The sequence below is a fragment of the Thermobia domestica genome, chromosome 7 (genome assembly GCF_964235325.1).
Source record: "Thermobia domestica chromosome 7, izTheDome1.hap1.1, whole genome shotgun sequence".
Classification (NCBI taxonomy): domain Eukaryota; kingdom Metazoa; phylum Arthropoda; class Insecta; order Zygentoma; family Lepismatidae; genus Thermobia; species Thermobia domestica.
This window is the reverse complement of record NC_137460.1, coordinates 70,028,524-70,047,818: the sequence shown is the minus strand read 5'-3', so window position 1 is coordinate 70,047,818 and position 19,295 is coordinate 70,028,524. Positions and strand designations below refer to the sequence as shown.

Sequence of the window (19,295 nt, the reverse complement as noted above, 5' to 3'; positions counted from 1 at the left end):
ACATTGGGGGTAGAAATCTTAAGATTGGTTACTAACGGTGCAATGAGTGAAAAATGAAATGAAAACTTGGAGTTTTACGTCCCACGGCTAGGCCGGTTAGGCTAAAGGAGACGGTGATGATGAGGAATGAATGAAATGGTGGAATGAAGAAAGTGGGAGGAAACAGAAGAACCCCGAGAAAACCCACCCACACGGTGTTTGTCCACCACAAATTTCACTTGGCGGAGGCTGAGATCGAACCCGGGACCTCAAGCACTAGAGGTGAACGCTCTACCATTGAGCCAACGCGGCCCACGGTGCAATGAGTGTCAAACATACACTCAAACTAGTAAAGAAAAAAAGAATGTATGTGTTTAGTGTATGTATCTGGGCGTGAGAATGTTTTGACATCTGGCAACTCTGCTCTGTGTTATTGTTTTTTAATGGTTATTTTTGTATACTATGCGATATCAAAAGATGAAACATTTATTTATTTCCAAGAACATTACGTTTTTCTTTCCTCATTTGTCTATCAAAGTATCAGCCACAAATTTGACCTTAGATATTCTTAAAATAGGTCGGATAATGAAGTGGCAAGCAAATCACATTTGAAAATTTGTTTCTGGTTTTATTTCGCTACCAACCGTTAGAAGCGATCATTATATACTTGTGCTTTTGTTGGTGTTCGTGTAACAAAGATGATACTGATCAATTTTCTTCTGTCCTTTACTTTTACATTCTTCATTTTCAGCGTTAATTGCAAGGAGGAGTGTAGTAATTTCGACAACATAGTGGAGGAAGTGTTTATTAACAATGGGAAAATTGGAACATTAATTGATGATAAAGACACATTATCTGAACTTGCAGAAAAATACAAGAAGTTGAAATCAGACATGGACAATCAAGAAAACACATTTAAAACATTGAGAAGAAAAGTTAGAAAAATTCAGGAACAGTTTATAAAGACTGCTGTGGATGTAATATTGGACAAAGTCGAGAAGAAGTTCAGTCAATTAGATGCCTTGATAAAGAGATTTAACACGAGTAACTGTGATGTTTTAAGCGAAAAAGAGCGAAATGTAAGTTTTTTCAAATTTAGTTTTTACTTACTCCACATATAGAGCATTCGTGTTCTATAGACATTAGTGTCATTGAAGCACAAATTCGAGAACAATAATTTTAGGAAAAAAAAATCAAAAGATTGCGATCTTGGTGCCAATAATTAGTTTTTATATCTGGAGCACAAAATTTTTGAACGGCCCCTAAATCGAGTTTTCGTATTTATTTATTTATTTATTTTACGGAATAAACACATCACACTGAGTTAAGTGATAGTTTGGGTTTGGCTACACATTATCTAGTTCTCCAGATATAAGGCGTACAGTAAAATTTTTGATTGAAATATAAGGATTTTTTTATACCTTTTTGGATCAGGGCCACAAAATTTTTGAACGGCCTTTAAATCAAGCGTTCGTCCTTTTTTTTTCTTTACGGAATAAGCATATCATACTGAGTTAAGTGATAGTTTGGATTTGGCTACACTATATGTAGTTCTTCAGATATAAGACATACAAGAAAATGTTTGATTGAAATACATATATTGAATCTTTTGATGCATTTTCAGATCAAGGGCCAAAAAAGTTTTGGACGACCCTGAATTGAGTTTTCGTTTTTTTTTAACGGAATAAGCACATGATATTGAGTTAAGTGATAGTTTGGGTTTGGCTACACGATATGTAGTTCTCCAGCTACAAGGCGTAGAAGAACATTTTTGCTTGAAATATACTATATTTGGATTTTTTGGTCCAAAAAAGAACAACTAAAAAGAAAAACCTGGATAGATGCCCATTTTCTCATTTAATCTAGTCAATTTTACATTGTTGTTTACCCAGAAAAAAGTTGTAGGTTTTCTATTAGCTACAATTTTATCCAATTTTGGGTTCAAAGTTGCCCATTTCTATTCATTTGTGTTTAGGACTTTGCGAATCATAACTTCTCGAACATTATTAATAAAAACAGAACAAAAGTTGTATTATTTGCTATTTTGATAATCCTTCTGCTGATTGTAATACGTACAAGGACACAATACAATCTAGTTTACGTATCTTGTTTATCATTACCATTTCCTGGTGCGGTATCATAGCAAATCGGGAATTTGGAAATTCCACTTTCCCATAATTAATTTCAGTGCTTAATTAGTTTGCAAATAATTCTGAATGTATATTCGACATGTACGTTTAGTGTTGTAGTAAAACAATAATGACACCGATATGTAGCAATATTACTGCAAAGCCTGGAGACGAATGAAGATTTCAGGAAGAAAAATCTTTTAGTGTTACGTCCCACGATTATACCAACTAGGCTAAATGAGAAGGTGATAACAAATGGCGGAATGAATAAAGTGGAAGGCAACAGAACCCCGAGAAAACTCACAAACAGGACACTTGTTCACCACAAAGCCCATTTGACGCGAGCTGTGATCGAGCCAGGGACCCTATGTACGAAAGGTTAACGCTCTACCATTGAGCCACTGCGGCTCCGACTTCTGAAGAGATATATATCACCTCATCAGTGGTGCAAGCAAGGCGTCCTGTAAATAATTTAAATATGGGTTAAGATTGAACTACTCGATTTGAGAATGCCAAGATAAAAATGTTAAAACATGTGGATGTGTGATGCTGTGGATATACAGTAAAATTATACTACATTTCGCTTGCATTATAGTTAAATTCCTTTAGCTGTAAATTTAGATACAATCTTAGAAGAAGATAGCTATTTATAGCTAGATTCTGTACTACATTAAGGTATTTTGTGAAGGTACCTCTTTATAAAAGTCTTCAAGGACGTTAGTATGGCTTTTGTAATGGCAGTAATACTGGTAGGTTGCTCAACCATGTATTTCAAATCTCAATCCAAGTTCAATTGACTTGAATTAAAATGTCTATTCATGAGGTGAGGTTCAGTCGTAGGATCTATATCAAAATCAGATAAATTAAAAATAATAAGCTAACCGCAGATATATGCGCCAGTGCAGCTAAATATGCCAAGTGTTTAGTGCTGGGATGTTTCCAACGAAATCCGCTTTAATGCACCTCCAATATGTGCCACGGGTTTGTACAAATCCGATTTGACGAATAATCCAGGAGACAGCACTGAGACCGCCACGCTGTGTTGTGTTTGCTGTAGGAAGGTTCCGTGGAAGGACGTCAATGGAGGTAAAAATCCGATATAAGTACCGTAATAATTCAAGATATTGCCGATTGTTTACAGCAATGTACGCCTTATTTCGTGTTCGTCTAGGAACTAGAGATGCAAGGGCTCGAAAAAAAAAAACGTTTTTTTTTAAAAAAACTCGTTTTTTTCTGCTTCGCTTTTTTGCTTGGGAAATTTTGGGCTTTTTTCAAAATTTTGCTTTAAATTGATAAAACATACTTTGTTTCGCTTCTCTACAGCACAAGAAATCATTTGATTAGTGGCTGATGTAGACAATAATATAGAACCTCTAAAATAAACTGAATTTCGAAATTTTTTAAAAAATTCTAACATATTTACATTATGAATTCCAAAGGATTAACCAATATATAGCCTATATATATATATATATATATATATATATATATATATATATATATATATATATATATATATATATATATATATATATATTATTTTTTTAACTTCTTATACACAAAAATAAGTACTTTTGTTTAAAAAAAGATTTACAAATAACTAGCACACTCTCTTTTTGAAACAAAAAATAGAACATGAGAGAAATACATTTATATGATAATCTTATAAACTGCACATCAAGAGCTTGGTTTCGGGTGGTTCTGTACATTCTTGAAATTTTTAAGTTTTAACTTTCATATACGTTGTATGAATATTTCGAACAAATTTTTCATTCATTGATCACATACGTAATAATATTACCACCTATCAGGTGCTTAGAATCTGCAAAATCGGTAAAATTCCGAATTCCATAATGCACTGACTTTTCCTTAAGCTTGTTCAGAATCGGGAAACTTGTCTGTTAATGGATCATATGCGTAATAGACTGTTCATCTAATCGTGCGGTTTCCTAGACTTATAACCACCATCACGGTTTACCCAGTCCTGAAGATTTCTGAATTTTTAACGACAGGAATTCAACATATCATTACGAAACTTAAAAAAAAAAAAAAAAAAAAACCTATGGAATACATTTAAGAAGAGTGGAAAGAATCAATCACTGTTCCAATTCACAAGAAAAGCGACAAAACACGGAGGTTCAATACTGCTTTCACAAAAGATCTCGACTGATTTCTATCCTTAGTCAGCTGGATCTAGTTTCTACTTTGTATTCCTATTTCTGCGAGATTCATCTTAATATATTTCTCCCTTCTGCGCCTAGATCTTCCTAATGGTCATTTTCCAGTTAAAACTTTGCAAACGTTTCTACTTTCTTCCATCCTTGCTACATGACCTGCCCATCTGAGTCTCCTAAATTTGTTGACTCTAACAATGTTTGGTGAAGGATATAACTTATGTAGTTCCTCGTTATGAAGATTCCACTATTCACATAATGTTACATAAATTACTTTCACTAGAATATCCACAAGAATATTTCGTAAAACACTACTCATGCGACTTTGTTGTTATTTTATATATGAACGTTATTCCTGAAGGAGGGCCCGGAGGACAAACCATCATATAACATGTTCACTTTATTTTGGCCTGTAGACCTATGTGATCCATGAGCGCCATTTCTGGAACACCCGGTGTTCTAAAAATGATTCCCACGGACCACACGCCATAGCATATATACACGAAGTTGACTTCACCATGTGCTCACGACAAAGTCTGGATCGCGGAACTCAAGAAACTCAATCCCTGCTATTATTCTGAACTTTCCTGAAACATTTGGCGTAATTGTAATTGATACTTGCAAATTTCATGACATTGGGGGTAGAAATCTTAAGATTGGTTACTAACGGTGCAATGAGTGAAAAATGAAATGAAAACTTGGAGTTTTACGTCCCACGGCTAGGCCGGTTAGGCTAAAGGAGACGGTGATGAAGAGGAATGAATGAAATGGTGGAATGAAGAAAGTGGGAGGAAACGGGAGAACCCCGAGAAAACCCACCCACACGGTGTTTGTCCACCACAAAGTTCACTTGGCGGAGGCTGGGATCGAACCCGGGACCCAAGCACCAGAGGTGAACGCTCTACCACTGAGCCACCGCGGCCCCTTAAAGTTTAAAATATATAAAACGATAATAATGCCTGTTGTGTTTTATGGTTGTGAAACATGGTCGCTTACTCTGAGGGAAAAACTCAGACTGAAAGTATTTGAAAATAAAATCCTGAGACGAATATTCGGACCCAAGAGGAACGGGAATGAGGAAAACTTATAACTAACGAAGAACTGCATAATTTATACGGTTTACCAAACATCATTACGGTCATCAAGTCTTGGAGACTCAGGTGGGCAGGTCATGCAGGCAGAATGGAAGAAAGTAGGAACGGTTTCCAAGTTTTAACTGGAAATCCAATCGCGAAACGTCCATTAGGAAGACTTAGACGCAGATGGGAGTACAATAGTAAAATGGATCTCGCAGAAATAGGAATACAAAGTAAAAAGTGGATCCAGTTGGCTAAAGATTGAAGTCAGTGGAGAGCTTTTGTGGACGCGGCTTTGAACCTTCGGATTCCATAGGCCATAGAGAGAGAGAGAGAATATATTTAAGTGAAGCACAACTGCACAACAACCGTGAGTGAGTGGTTATATTTTGTGCTTCTATCGGGAAGTCCGAGATTCAACCCCCATTCGACCATTTTGACAAAAGTTTTTCTTAATTGTATCTGTGAATGTAGAGATAATGCGTGTACTGTGAGTTCTGGCCGACTTCCTTTCTTATCGTTTTTAAATCGTTGTTATTACCAGGGCCGGCGCTAGCAGTTTTGCCGCCCAGGGTGGTACTTTCAAATGCCGCCCCTTTAATCCACAAACCTTATTTTGTCAGAAGACGTTCAGGTATTAAGAAAAAGTAAGATACCATATTTAAAAACATATATGAAAAGGCAAATTAAACAAAAATATTGAACTACCTCTCTCGAATGCCTTAATATTTAAACGACTCCATACATGACACAATATTCAGTATGATCGATTTCGCTGTACGTGATATACAGCAGGGCATACAGTTTTTTAAAAAATATACTATAGTCCGACTAAGAATTTTAATTTTTAAGCTTATTTTAGATCAAAAGGTGTTTCCAATATAGCATGGAGCGAAATGATAATATAGTGAATCAAATATTACGGTAAAAGTAAGTAATTAGCTTAAGACCTATTATGTACTAAAACACAATAGAAATACACAAATTTAACATACTTTAATTGAAAAAACTTTTCTTGCTTTGATATGAGCAAATTCCTTTATCACATTCGCGTAGTCCAATGTTTCAGCCAATTAGTGTTCCATTGATATCATCACTAGACCACCTAAGCGTGTTTGAAATATGGAAGAACGTAGATAGTTTTTAATAAGCTTAGAGTAAGTTTCGAAAAATTTCTTTCTCCACTTACCACGGTTACTGGTAAGGTAAACAAAATCATAACTGCAACACTGACATAGGGAAGAAAGTCATATTCCTTGATTAATTTTAGTCTCTTTTGGTGAACTATTAGGCTTAATTATAGCAGTTAATAGTTTCAGTTCGTCTTTCAAATCGCTATCTTTTGGTTCTTTGCATATTAAAATGCAGGCACTTTTCAGACAAATATTCAGGTGGCATGTCGTTCAGATTACTTAGATCGTAAAGAAAATCGAAATACTCGCTGTGATGTTTAAGTTGCTCAAGCCATTCTCTTAAAGCTAACACAAGCACGTCTAGAAGTAGTAATAAAAATCGATCTTGTATTTTGTTATGTGGATCTTCAATACCTTCCTCCTCTGTCTCGTGCTGAATCTCTCTTTTTCCATATCCGTGGATCATCCATATCTAATGCTGATGCCAAATCATATCAACTAAGATATATTGAAATTTTGCATCATTTCAGCTCCTCTCAAAGTACTCAGATATATTTTCAAGAAACCCCGACTGTATTCAATACACGAGAATCAATGTTTTGGAGATTTTTGCTTATTATGTTTAGGTGGAGTAAAAAGTCATACCAGATAACGAAAGAGCAAAGAAAAGTAACGTCACGCAGCTGGTTTGCTATACACAGAGCATCGTAGGCGACCATTCTATGTATTCTATTATCGTTATTTATTTGAAGTAAGGTATCATAGACCTCTATTTGATATCTAAGTGGAGTTAGAGCATCAACTCGGCTCTCCCATCTTGTGGTGCTGAATGGTTTTAAAGTGAGGCTGCTAACATATTCCTTTAGTATGACCCAACGTTGAACTGACGCAGAAAAGAAGTCATAAACATTTTTTTTTCATGAAATGAAGTCTTTTACGTCCCACGGTTATGCCGGTTAGGCTAAAGGAGACGGTGATGATGAGTAATGAATGAAATGGTGGAATGAAGAATGTGGGAGGAAAGGGGAGAACCCCGAGGAAACCCACGCACGCGGTGTTTGTCCACCACAAAGTTCACTTGGCGGGGCCTGGGATCGAACCTTCAAGCACTAGAGGTGAACGCTCTACCACTGAGCCACTGCAGCCCTCCAACATTTTTTTTTAACTATACAAAAAAATGAAACGGTGGACTGAGATGTTTTGGCTGTATCGTTAACGACAAAGTTTAGTAAAGGAACATAGAAGGCTTGGGAATTTGGTTTTGCTTTTCATATTGGAACTATTGTCATATCTTTGGCCCTTCATGTCTTCGATAGAAATTCATTTCTTTTAGCTGTTTAATTATTACTTCTGTCAGTTCTAGACCAGTGATACCTTTTACTGGTACGAAACCAAGAAAGTGTTCGCAAATTTTTACAAGTCATTTTACGTTACTGTATGTAATTTGTACAAAACGAACGATCCTTTGCTCTGTACCAGAAATATCTGGTGTACAGTCAAGAATTATAGTGTAAGATGTTGCAGCTCTCAACAAAAACAGTATTTTACTTTCAATTTGCTCACTAAGAATTGGAATTTAAAAAAATTGGATGTATTTTCCTTAGTAGTGGTATTTATTTTGTCCTCCCATGGTTCTTTTAATATTTCGGCCATGACACAGTCAAACTTGTATTGTTTAAGTATAAAAATAATTATATATAAATATATATATTGTTGATAAGATACGATAATGAACAATTTGTAAATTGGTTAAAAACCCGCTGCTAGAATCTAAATGTCTCTAGGTGCTGTAGGCTAGAACGGCCTGTCTCAAGCGGAAGTGTACCTTTTGCGTACTTGAAGTGAAGCGTTAGAATATTGCTGAATAGAAAAAATATAAGACATTTGACAATCTTATCCGCTCTAGCTGAAAATCTTATCTACGCCGCTGCAAGGGAAATCTTGAAGAGATACCTGTGGCTAGTAGTTTGATAATTGGAAATGAGGGAGAATGCTCTGAATTTCCTGAGTGAGTATTTTCCTGAATGTGAGTGAAGTAAGTTTAATTACATTCTCAGGGAACACAATTTTATTATTCCATGTGGGCCTATTACGAAGCATTATATTTTAATAATATTCTTTTCTTTTTCAAATTTTGCCGCCCACTAGACGTGCCGCCCTGGGCGGTGGCACGGCTCGACCCCCCTCGCGCCGGCCCTAGTTATTACCAATTACCAGCAGTGACGAATTTGCGAAAGGGGTTAGGGTGGGGATGTTTTACGGGTGAAGCTTCTACCCCGAAATTACAGAATTTTTAAAACAAACGAAATATTTGTTATGTGTTTACTCATAAGCTTCAAGCTCTTCCCAAATAAAAATTAGGTATTTTTAGAAAAACTAAACATTAATAAGAAAAAAACCCTCCCAAAATACTTTTCTAAATCCGCCACTGATTATCAGTATAAAATGATCTTCAAGGTTGTATCCGGAAGGTTATTGCTGAATATACAAACAAAACGAAATATTAGTTATGCTTGTACACATAAACTCCCAAATAAAAATTAGGAAATTAAAAAAAAAAAAAAAAAAAAAAACATTAAGCAGAGAAACACATCCCAAAATACTTTGCTGAATCTGCTACTGATTATTTGTACAAAATGGTATTCAATTTTGTATCCAGAAGATTATTGCTAAATCATTGCACAGCTATAGTATAACAAGAATGTGAAAGTACGCTTTGATAGATATACTGACAAACGTACGCTATGACGGAAAAATTGAAAAACAAAAGTTTAACTTATGTGCTAGAAGCTAGAGTAGGCCTACTAATCTCTAGGAAATGAAACACGGATAACTAAAAAGAAATGATGTAGAAAAGAAAAAAATGTTGATAACTCAGAAGTTAAAATTAATTATCTTCGACAGTTGCCTTCAAATACTAGGTACTTTATGTTTACTTTAATTCATAAAACATGTGTTCCATCCATCATGATGGTGAATTCAAGAGCGAAATATAGCATTCAGGTCATGAAATCTTTAAAGTATACTATAAGAAAGCTTTTTAAATAGAAAAATCATGAAAATGAAAAAAAAAAAAAGCCAAAATTTCCAAAATACTCGTTCTTTTTCCCAAAAAAGTCGGCTTTTTGTGTGCAAAAACGCATCGATTCAAAAAAAGTCCGCTTTTTTGCATCTCTACTAGGAACACTTGTTTTTTAAGTGTAACTTCAGTATTTGTGATTCCATGGCTTCCAAATCAATACCAAGTATGGTGCAACGAAATACGCCAGGACTGATACAGGACTAACTGCAGAAGACAAAGATGTTTTCATTTGTCCCACATGTTCCAAGTAATATAGATGTAATGTTTTTAAATCACAGTATAGTGACACTGTTTGTTTATCTTCTTATGGACTAAAAATTTTCAGTTTGGAACTTCATTTCAACATTGGAGATTATCGTTTTCACATTTTATCTTTTTATCTTCATCTTGCATTTTGATTATTCTATTTTTTGCTTCAGTCATGTTGTGTAGTGATATTTGAGTTCATAACCAGTGAGTGATGTAACCAGTTGGAAGATTTATTACAGGTTTTTAGTACAATTCTAGACTTGGAGTAATTACCTGCACGTTTTGGTAAATAAGCCAGTTTGTAACACTTTTTTTCTTTTACCTTCGGTACAAAACAGATATGAGTCGCACCTGAAACGCACATGTGTTCTTTGTGTTTCATGAAAATTAAGGCATTAAAAAATTCAACACCTTTAACATGGTGTATTTACCTGCACCTACCTTAGATTTTATGACGAAATTATAACTTGTACCCAATACTATAAAGTGCACATTTATGCAGTTTTTATTGACAGAAAAGAAAATCCTTTATTCTACGTTTAAAGATAAATTTTCTGCACTTATTTATGTTGGAAGATGATGAATTCCAAGCTGTCACAGCTGTAATAAGTTGCCTTATGTTTAGCAGAAGGGGTCCAGCTATTGTTTCAAAAAAAAAAAAAAAAAAAAAAAAAAGTTACAATTTTGCTTTGCAATTTGGCCGTGATGATCAGGCACACCTATACCCTAGTTACGTTCAATTTTTTTATATAATAATTTATATATTACAGTGATCCAAAAATGTATTTTTCCAGTAGTTAGCCCTTCTAAAAACTCACAGGCCTGAAGAGTCAAGTAGTAGTATAAGTCCTATTGCTATTATTATAATTACAAATATCAATATCCAAAAGTGTTTGAAGTTCTTTTTCACTTAGATATTACCTAACCAGCGAACGAGTACTGGCGGCCGGTTTTGTAACTAAAATACAAGCAACAGTGTATCTAACCGAATTACTTGTAATTAATCTATCACCGTTCTTTTTGTCGTGTTAATAATTAAGCACTTCAAGCATATGTTAAAGTCAGGACAAACAGAGTTTCAAAAATTATGTAAATTATTTCCAGAACATTTTAAAGGACTTGCAAACATAGTACATACACCCTCCATATTAATTTGGGAATACTTGCAAATAAACTAACCTCAGTGTTGTACAAAGAAACACTAAGAACTTCGTAGCATTCGAGTGTATGGAATTCCTACTTCTCGTATTAACAAAATCTCGAAGTTCATCTTTGTGAATCAAAGTAATACTTTGGCAACTGCGCTTTCATTGTTTAAAGCAAGTTCTATTGTGTAGTTTTGAGATAAGACGTATTAGAAATTGCGACCAAGTTGGACAATGTGATCTCCGATCGGTTGCCTAAGCAGTTTCTTGAGTAACAAAATACTTTTGCAATGAGATTATTTTCGGATGTGCTGCAAAAGTTCGGTCAGAGGGAAACTGATAGATAACCTTTGACCGCCACACTCCTAACCATCTCCGAAGGAGACTTGGATCCGCCCCTGATTGAGATGGTAGATAAAGATAACTTTCTCTTATGTCTAACCTGTCATTAGTTAACATGCTTTTGTAATTTAAAAATATCCAGTGTTTCTGCAATATTTTGAAAACTTTATTTAAAAGAAATATACCCAATGTTACATTGAGGGCGGTAGGGAAGCGAGTAAAGTTTAATGTTGGGTGTCTGATAATTGAGGGTTACTTATAACTCCAGTGAAATTCAGAAAAAAAATGAATTACGTATTAAAAAAGAAAACATACCAAACACATTTTCAGGCTAAGATACAGGCATTATGTTATTATAAAATAAATGCTACTTTCGAATCTGATTAGAGTGAATAGATGTGTATTTTAATAACAAAACCACTTGCATAAGTTTTTTCAAAGTATGAAGTTTGAGAAGAACGAAGTTTGTCTCCCACTGTTATCTAATTGTTCAAAGATAGCGGTGATGAAACAATTGGCAGAAAATCACGCAGCCGCTTCTTACATCAATTCATGAAGAAGAAAATGAGTGCGAACGTTAGGTACCTGAGTTCAGTATTAAAAAAAAAACTCTTGCAACCATACGTAGCACATTTTAATACTTAGACTTGAAACAAAAATACAGCTGCTTAAAGACGATTGCCTTTGTCTTCGAATTTCATGTGGATAACAATACAGGGCTTTTCAGATAGAGGAGGGGGAGGGACAGGGTTTATTAGACAAGACCGTACATACGATATGTTTGAACATAGGTAATTTGTGCGTAAGGGCTAAACGCAGTCCTCTGAAGTAAATCGACAAATGATTATTACAGACACAAAAATAACACTAGGCTCCCAAGTTTCAAATTATATTGTATGTGAAAACAGTTAGTAGAATTAATTCTTTGTCACCTGAGTCCTAGAATCTGAAAGAAAGTCAGATGGAGTTCAAGGTGAATTTCTCTACTTATAAATAAAATTTGTGAATTTATTATGTGTTGAAGCAATGATACTTACGCTTACATTACCCATACGCTGATGTTTTATCAATACTTTTATTCCACATTTATCAAAAGTCTGGATTTCGATAATAATCCTAAAAGAAAGATGCATTGTAATCAGATTTTACAAATCAATCCCGAAAGGCAAGCTATGCAATCTCATAGGCCTTTAAAGAAAATGAAAGAAAAATTCTTCTTCACCTTCCTTTTCCCCAATGGATTCAAATTCATCGAGAAAATGAGATGAAGTTTCTTTAGTTTAACGTCCCATGATTATGCTCTTTATGCTCGGGGAGACAGATGATTAATTAAAATGAAGGATTGTAAAATTAATTTTTGGGCTCTCACTGCGATTTCAACCCAGAACCACGTACAGGAAAGGCAGATGCGCTAGCCAATAGGCCAACAGAGAGAACTTGCACAGTTCTCGAGTGGAAACGTATCGGAATTCTTCCTTGGCTAAAACTCGAGAAAATAAATTATTTGTCAACTGATAAACATACACTTAAAACAAGCACAATCATCGCGAGCCTTAACTTGATTTACACTTATAGTTACAAGTTATTGTGAAGTATCTAAGCTATCAACCCTAAATTAATCTTTTCGCTATTGACAACTCATTCCTGCGTTTAACATGTTGTTCCTCTTTTATAATGGAATCGAATACAAGTAATCAATTTTACACAATCTGCTTAAAACACGGTAGAAACTCACTTACGTGCTATGTTGTTCTTAAATTGTTAATTTCTGTGCATATGTCATTATTCACAATACATCTGCATTACTGCAGGAATGGTGAACTATTCTTGCAATCAATAATAACTATATACTTTATGGCGTTCTTTATTAAGCGCAAAGAGATTAGGCTACTTACAACATGTAAACTGCAACTTTTAAAAAGCGTTGGATACACTGCGTAACGATCTCCGCTGCCTTGTTCCATCGCTCTTACTTAGAAACTGATGTAAACACAACAGCAGCGCCATCCGCCAAAAACCGCACTAATATCCTGATTAAGTAATATACTAACCTAACGTAAGTAGATAGAAACATGGAAAAGGAAGGGAAATGGAGGTCTTGAAAGTAAAGAGCAGACAAATTCACTAGTCTTCAGAAGATACTGTCTATAATGCAGTGAGCAGAGTGAATCGGTAGGTCAGTGTGAGTCGGTTGGTCACAGTGGGTCACGGTGGGTGGTGGGTCGCAGTGGGTCACATGCGGTTGACCCACGACCCACTGACCCACATCTCTGTAACACAGAACTGGAGTCGAACTAACACAAAAAAGGTGTTAATCTGGTGGTTTGACCTTGCATTTTAATGGAGGGAGTGTTGAATTAATACCAGTGTTAGCTATACGGCTTTGACCTTGAATTGTGACAGATTGTGTGTTGAAATAATAAGAAAATGGTGTTGAAATAACATGAGGACTGTGTTATATTGATTCTTGAGATGGTGTAATATTAACACAAAATAATTAACACACTACACACTATGTTACTTTCTTTGTGTTGGTACAACACCGCCAGAAGTAACACTCAACACTTTTCCCCACACTACTGACCCTGACATGATGTCGAATCAACACCTTAAATACTAACACAGATACGAATTTAACATCTCTCAACATCAGTTGAGTTAAAAACGTAACACACCCCTGTGTTAAATGCTAACACCACGGGACTGTGTTAAATTAACACCGTCCAGTGGTAGTCACACTCGAACCATTGCCCTGTGTTAAATTTGAGTTGAATTAACACAACCCTTTTTTACAGTGTATCCACTCCATTCATTTCTTTTCTATAACCTCTTGTCCATCTATCCAATTTTAAAATATTTGCATGACTCCATTCCCATGACACTCGAACCATTATCCGACTGATCAGTTGTCAATGGTAAGCAATCAATGTTCGTGTCCTCAGGCAAAGGCTGGGCAGCTTACAATTAATGCCACTGTCACTTGCTTGCTTAATACTACAGCAACCGTTTTGGCTTATGTTTTATTTTTGTAACTGATTAATCTACTGTACTGCATTTGTGAAAGTTTTGTCTACGATCATATGAAAAATGGTTATTGCTATGAAATGAGAAACATTGTTTCTCGTAGGCAGGGCACTGGTGATATTCATTGACATTCTTACTTCTGCGACCGGGAAACCTTCTTTTAAATACAGTCAATACAATAGACTCTTTTACTTAACCTGAGATTCTGCGACATGTATTACACAAAGTAGATGAAAGAAACTACTTTTTGATAACTAAAATTTTTCGACATATTTAACTGTTGACAAACTTCTATTTCCTGCTGCTGAGTACCACGGAAACTAACAAATGAAACAAGTGCCGCAGCACCCTCAATCCAACAAGCACTCTGAGGAAGGTTACTGTACGCTTGGGAAGTAATATTGCTTTGATATGATCATCTAATAATCAAAAAATAAACTAGTCACATAATGCTTTGATATTATGAAAATGCATTCAATGTGGCCTCTCTTTTTTCTTAATTAATCCGTAATCTTACTTTGTTCCAAAGTGTCAATTTCAATGCATACTGAATTCATTGTTTACACTTAGATTGTTATGTTGAGGGAAAGGATTTTTACTTGCAGTAGCGTGTTTGGTACTCATAAAATTAACATCCATCTACTAATCTGATCTTACTTAAATACCGAGTCGCTTTTCAATCTCTCATAAGTATTCAGGCTGAGTGATATACACACCATCTATCTACAAATTAGTATTACTTTTCTGTATATATACAATAAATTAAATTTTCTTACATTTAATTTATTTAATGGGCTTAATTTCGTTGAGCTCCCTCACGATTACTTATATCATGGTACAATAAACAGAATCTAAAGTAACCTAATGTAACGTAACGTATATTTTGAACGCTGGCGGGAGTTAACGGAATTTATGTCTGTTCACCTGAATCTACATTCACAACCTAATATCCTGTTTCTTAATAATTTTAAAAGACATGCGGTAGCATTATCATATAGAAATAGACAACTATCACTTAACTTTTCACAGACAGATTCCTCACATATTTCAATATCAGATCGATCACAGATTACCTTCGCTTAACAAAAAGGCAAGCACATAATGGTACAACCATTTTCACTTTACATTACCAAGAGCTCGGAAAAATGAAAACAAGGTTTATCTGCTAAAATATCCTCAAACTGCTTTACTTTGTCTATGCGATTACTACATAAAAGGAATGTTTTTTTTATTAGAGAATGCCGAGGAGAGTCGTTTCTTTCTCACCTTTGCGTAGTGGTGGCAGTAGAAAGCACAACACATGAGTAGTGCGCTTAATTTTCATAAAAGTATAGTTTTAGTATCTAACGATCATGGCTACAGGCCGATCACGGCTAACGATCATGGCTAACGACATTAGACTACAGAAGGTAATAGTAAGTAATTTGGTGGAATGAAAACTGTGGGTCATTATGGGTTGTTTGGTTGTAACCTATTGTATGATTCAGGATTACCCTGAATATATAATCTCTAGAGCCTTCTGTATATTATTTTACGAGCCTCCTCTCTCAGAGTGTACTTCATTTACTGTTGCTTGAAGAAACTTGTACTGTTTCTTATAGTAGGGGAACAAAATTGATAAAGTTGCACTGAAAATGAATCCGTGGGAAGTTCATTGCCAAAAGCAGCAACAGTTATTTTCTGTAAGTCTTTGCATCTAAGACTTACAAAAGTATTGTTGCCAACATAACAAGTAGGTGTGTTGGTCGCCATATTGGTTCAAACATGGCGGATCCAAAATTCATATAATACTTAAATTCAATTGAAATATTGGCATGTGTGGATAGAAAATTAAAGATTGAAACATCCACAATGCATTAAAAAGTAAGAAATATATAATACAGAAACATTTGAGGCCAATGAAGGTGAAAGTGTAATACCGAAACGTTATAATTTATTTCATGTTTTAGCGAAGATGATACTCCAATCACTAAAGTTGGGTTTTGTCCAATTCTGCCAGCACCAGCTTCAGATTGATACGATTTGGACAGCTATAATGAGATGTAAGTTGATTTCACATTTGGGCCAGGAGCACACTGTTGTAACATTTGATCAGGCTATTTACTGTAATGCAAATGAGTTTGTATGGTAGAATAAAGAGGAAACCTGTGGCGTGATAATTACACTTGGTGGATTTCACATGATTCTGGTGTACTTGTCAGCTCTATGCCTACAGTTTGCTGGTTCAGGACTGAAAGATTGTTGGATTGAAAGTGGAATTTTCTCAGAAGTCATATCGTCAAATATAATAAAAGGTAAAATGTATAACCGTGCAATCAGAGCTCACAAACTTACCTTTGAAGCTATTTGGCATATATTGAGTAATGAATTTGTGGATTGGTTGAACAATTCAGGTGGAGGATGCGAATATGATGTCGTAAAGGATTAGGCATTAAGAATTGCTACATCTTTCCATAATGGAGATTATGAACAAGTCAGAAGCGCGGTGAAGGAGTTAACGTGTAACCTTCCAGCATTTGTAACAAAACTACAGGAATTTGTAGATGAGCATGTAAATCAGTTAACTTTTAGATTTTGGTTTCCCTACTTGGAAACAGTGAATGCGTTTCTCAGCTTTATAAGAGCTGAACGTGAGAAACTGGCATAAGCACTTAGAAGCTTTCAAAAATATGTTATCTTTGACTGCTGCTCATAACAATATAATCTACATCAGATGTGGTCCATGCATGCGAGATTTGCCACACTTTGCCGGAGATGTTTATGCAGAGTTCACAGATGGTCATTTTGGTGTCAAAAGAAGCAAGCTGCCGTTTGTAGAGATAGCAACTGATTAAGCCATTGAACATTTCAACAAGATGTGCAAGGTAGCAAATGGTATAATAAGCATTACTCGGAATGTATCTGCCAGACAGCGATGGGAATTCAGTTACAATGAACTTAGACATCTAGCTTAAGCGGTAAATCAGATCTTCAACATTGACATTCAAACACCGTTCATCCATAATGAACAAGATAAGAAACGACTATAGAGGGACATCACTGATGTATCAGTAATAAAAAACAACTTGTGCCCTTTAAACTGTTTCGTGATATCAAAAATGATTTGAGAGTGATTTCGACGGGAGATGTAATCCTGGAAAATACTTCACATGACATTCTCAATGCTTTTGAAAATGGCAAACGGATTATTGAATCTATCGTTGAGACAATTCTACTTCCTGAATCCCATGTTAATTTGTTTGAGACTATACCAAAATCAATAAAAAAAAAACATTCAAAGACATTACGTCACAACGAAGACAAAAGTAAGATATCTGAAGTCTGCCACACAAGTTAATAAGCGACTAATTACATGCATAGCCTGATAACCAGATGTTGATGTTCGATTTCTCCTACAACATGAGTTATTTGAATATCTTCCATACTTGTTCAGATCGGATTTTTCACCTATCATTGATTATGAGGCTGTTTTGTTTCAGCTTCTAACATAGGATACAGTAGCCACTGCAAACATAAAAGATCTTCAGTGCTCAGTAGCACTGATTATTGATGGTATGTCTTGTATGCACAAGGTTGGTAAACCAAAGAATGGTAAAATTTTGGAGATCTTGCAGATTCTTTCACTGAACATATTTTTTCCAATTATGCAGCAACATGCACTAGGATTAATGTTGTTTTTGATAGGTATGTCTCTCCGTCTATTAGATCAAACTCAAGAAACTTTAGATCTGGAAACAACTTACCCATTAGGAGGATTATTCAAGACAGAGAAACGCCACTTCCAGCATCATGGAGGCATTTTATGGCGCTGCCGCAGAACAAAGAGAACCTTGTTAGTTTTCTCAGTGAGGAATTTCTTAAACATTCAAAAAGATTACCAGACAACAAAGTAATAATTCATACTTCCTTCCATACAGAGCCTTACATCTGGTAGAACAGTGCACTCTGTAGTTGGAGACATCCCGAGCCTACATTCAGATCAAAAATAAGCAGAGACAAAGATGTTGTTGCATAGAAAACAAGCCTTAGATGAAGGATTTACATCGTTTGTCTTTTCTTGCGACGATGCAGATGTTTGTTCTTCTTGTGTGGCATAATTTAGGACCTCGCGTATGGATGAAAAGAAGCAACCCAACTAGATTAATATCAATCCATAAGATTGTGTCTGATATGCCATGTTGTGGTATATGGTCCTCTTTGTTTTCATTTCACAGCACTACAGGCTGTGATACAACCAGTCAAATAAATAGGCATGGGAAGAAGTGAACTTGGAAAATATATAAAGACAACTAAGAATTACTAGCATCTGTGGGACTGGAAAACGAAGTTGCTTCTGAGGTTTTCAAGAGAATTGAATATTTCATCGTCCTCCTTTTCCACTCCAAACCCACTGTATCCGAAGAAAATGATCTTAGATTGAAGCTATTTCATCAGGGGAAGACTATTCAACAACTGCTCCCAACAGAGGACGCTTAATGACAGCATGCCAATCAAGCAAGCTAGCAAACGATCATTTGGAAGAGAGCACTTCAGCAACGTCAAAAGCTTCGAACACGTACAGATTGCAGTTGCAAGACGAAAGGACATCGTACGTATCAATTATGACAACATTTCCATCAGTTTCTACAGAATATTAGCATATTACAAGCTGTAGGCGCAAAAAATATGCAAGACGTTCATGGTCTCCAGTATGTGACTGTTATAATCAGGTGTGCTACAATGAGTATGCATCTCAACACAACTTATCAGACTCAGAAACTGAAGTGAGGATGAAGAATCGTACGACTATAGATTACTGTGTGAGAATTCAGAAATGAAACTTTCTTCTCGGATTACAATTACAGTTTTATAGTTAACTTTCAGTTTCCTTTCATGTAATGTATTTGATTGAAATTGTTTTCAATTTAAAGTATTAACAAATCAGTAACATTAATTCCTCTAACTAGGAATTTCAGTAAGGTG

At 35.4% G+C, this 19,295-nt stretch overlaps 1 protein-coding gene across 1 annotated transcript in view; it reads left to right on the top strand.

Annotated features, from left to right (window-relative positions):
- Window positions 1-514: 514 nt before the first annotated feature.
- LOC145690182 (uncharacterized) overlaps window positions 515-19,295 on the top strand; it is a 73,644-nt gene continuing 54,863 nt past the window's right edge. Inside the window, exon 1 of the mRNA XM_081764818.1 lies at window positions 515-1,058. Within this exon, the coding sequence (XP_081620944.1) occupies window positions 678-1,058 (381 nt within the window). The 5' untranslated portion in view covers window positions 515-677. The remainder of the gene's footprint in view (window positions 1,059-19,295) is intronic.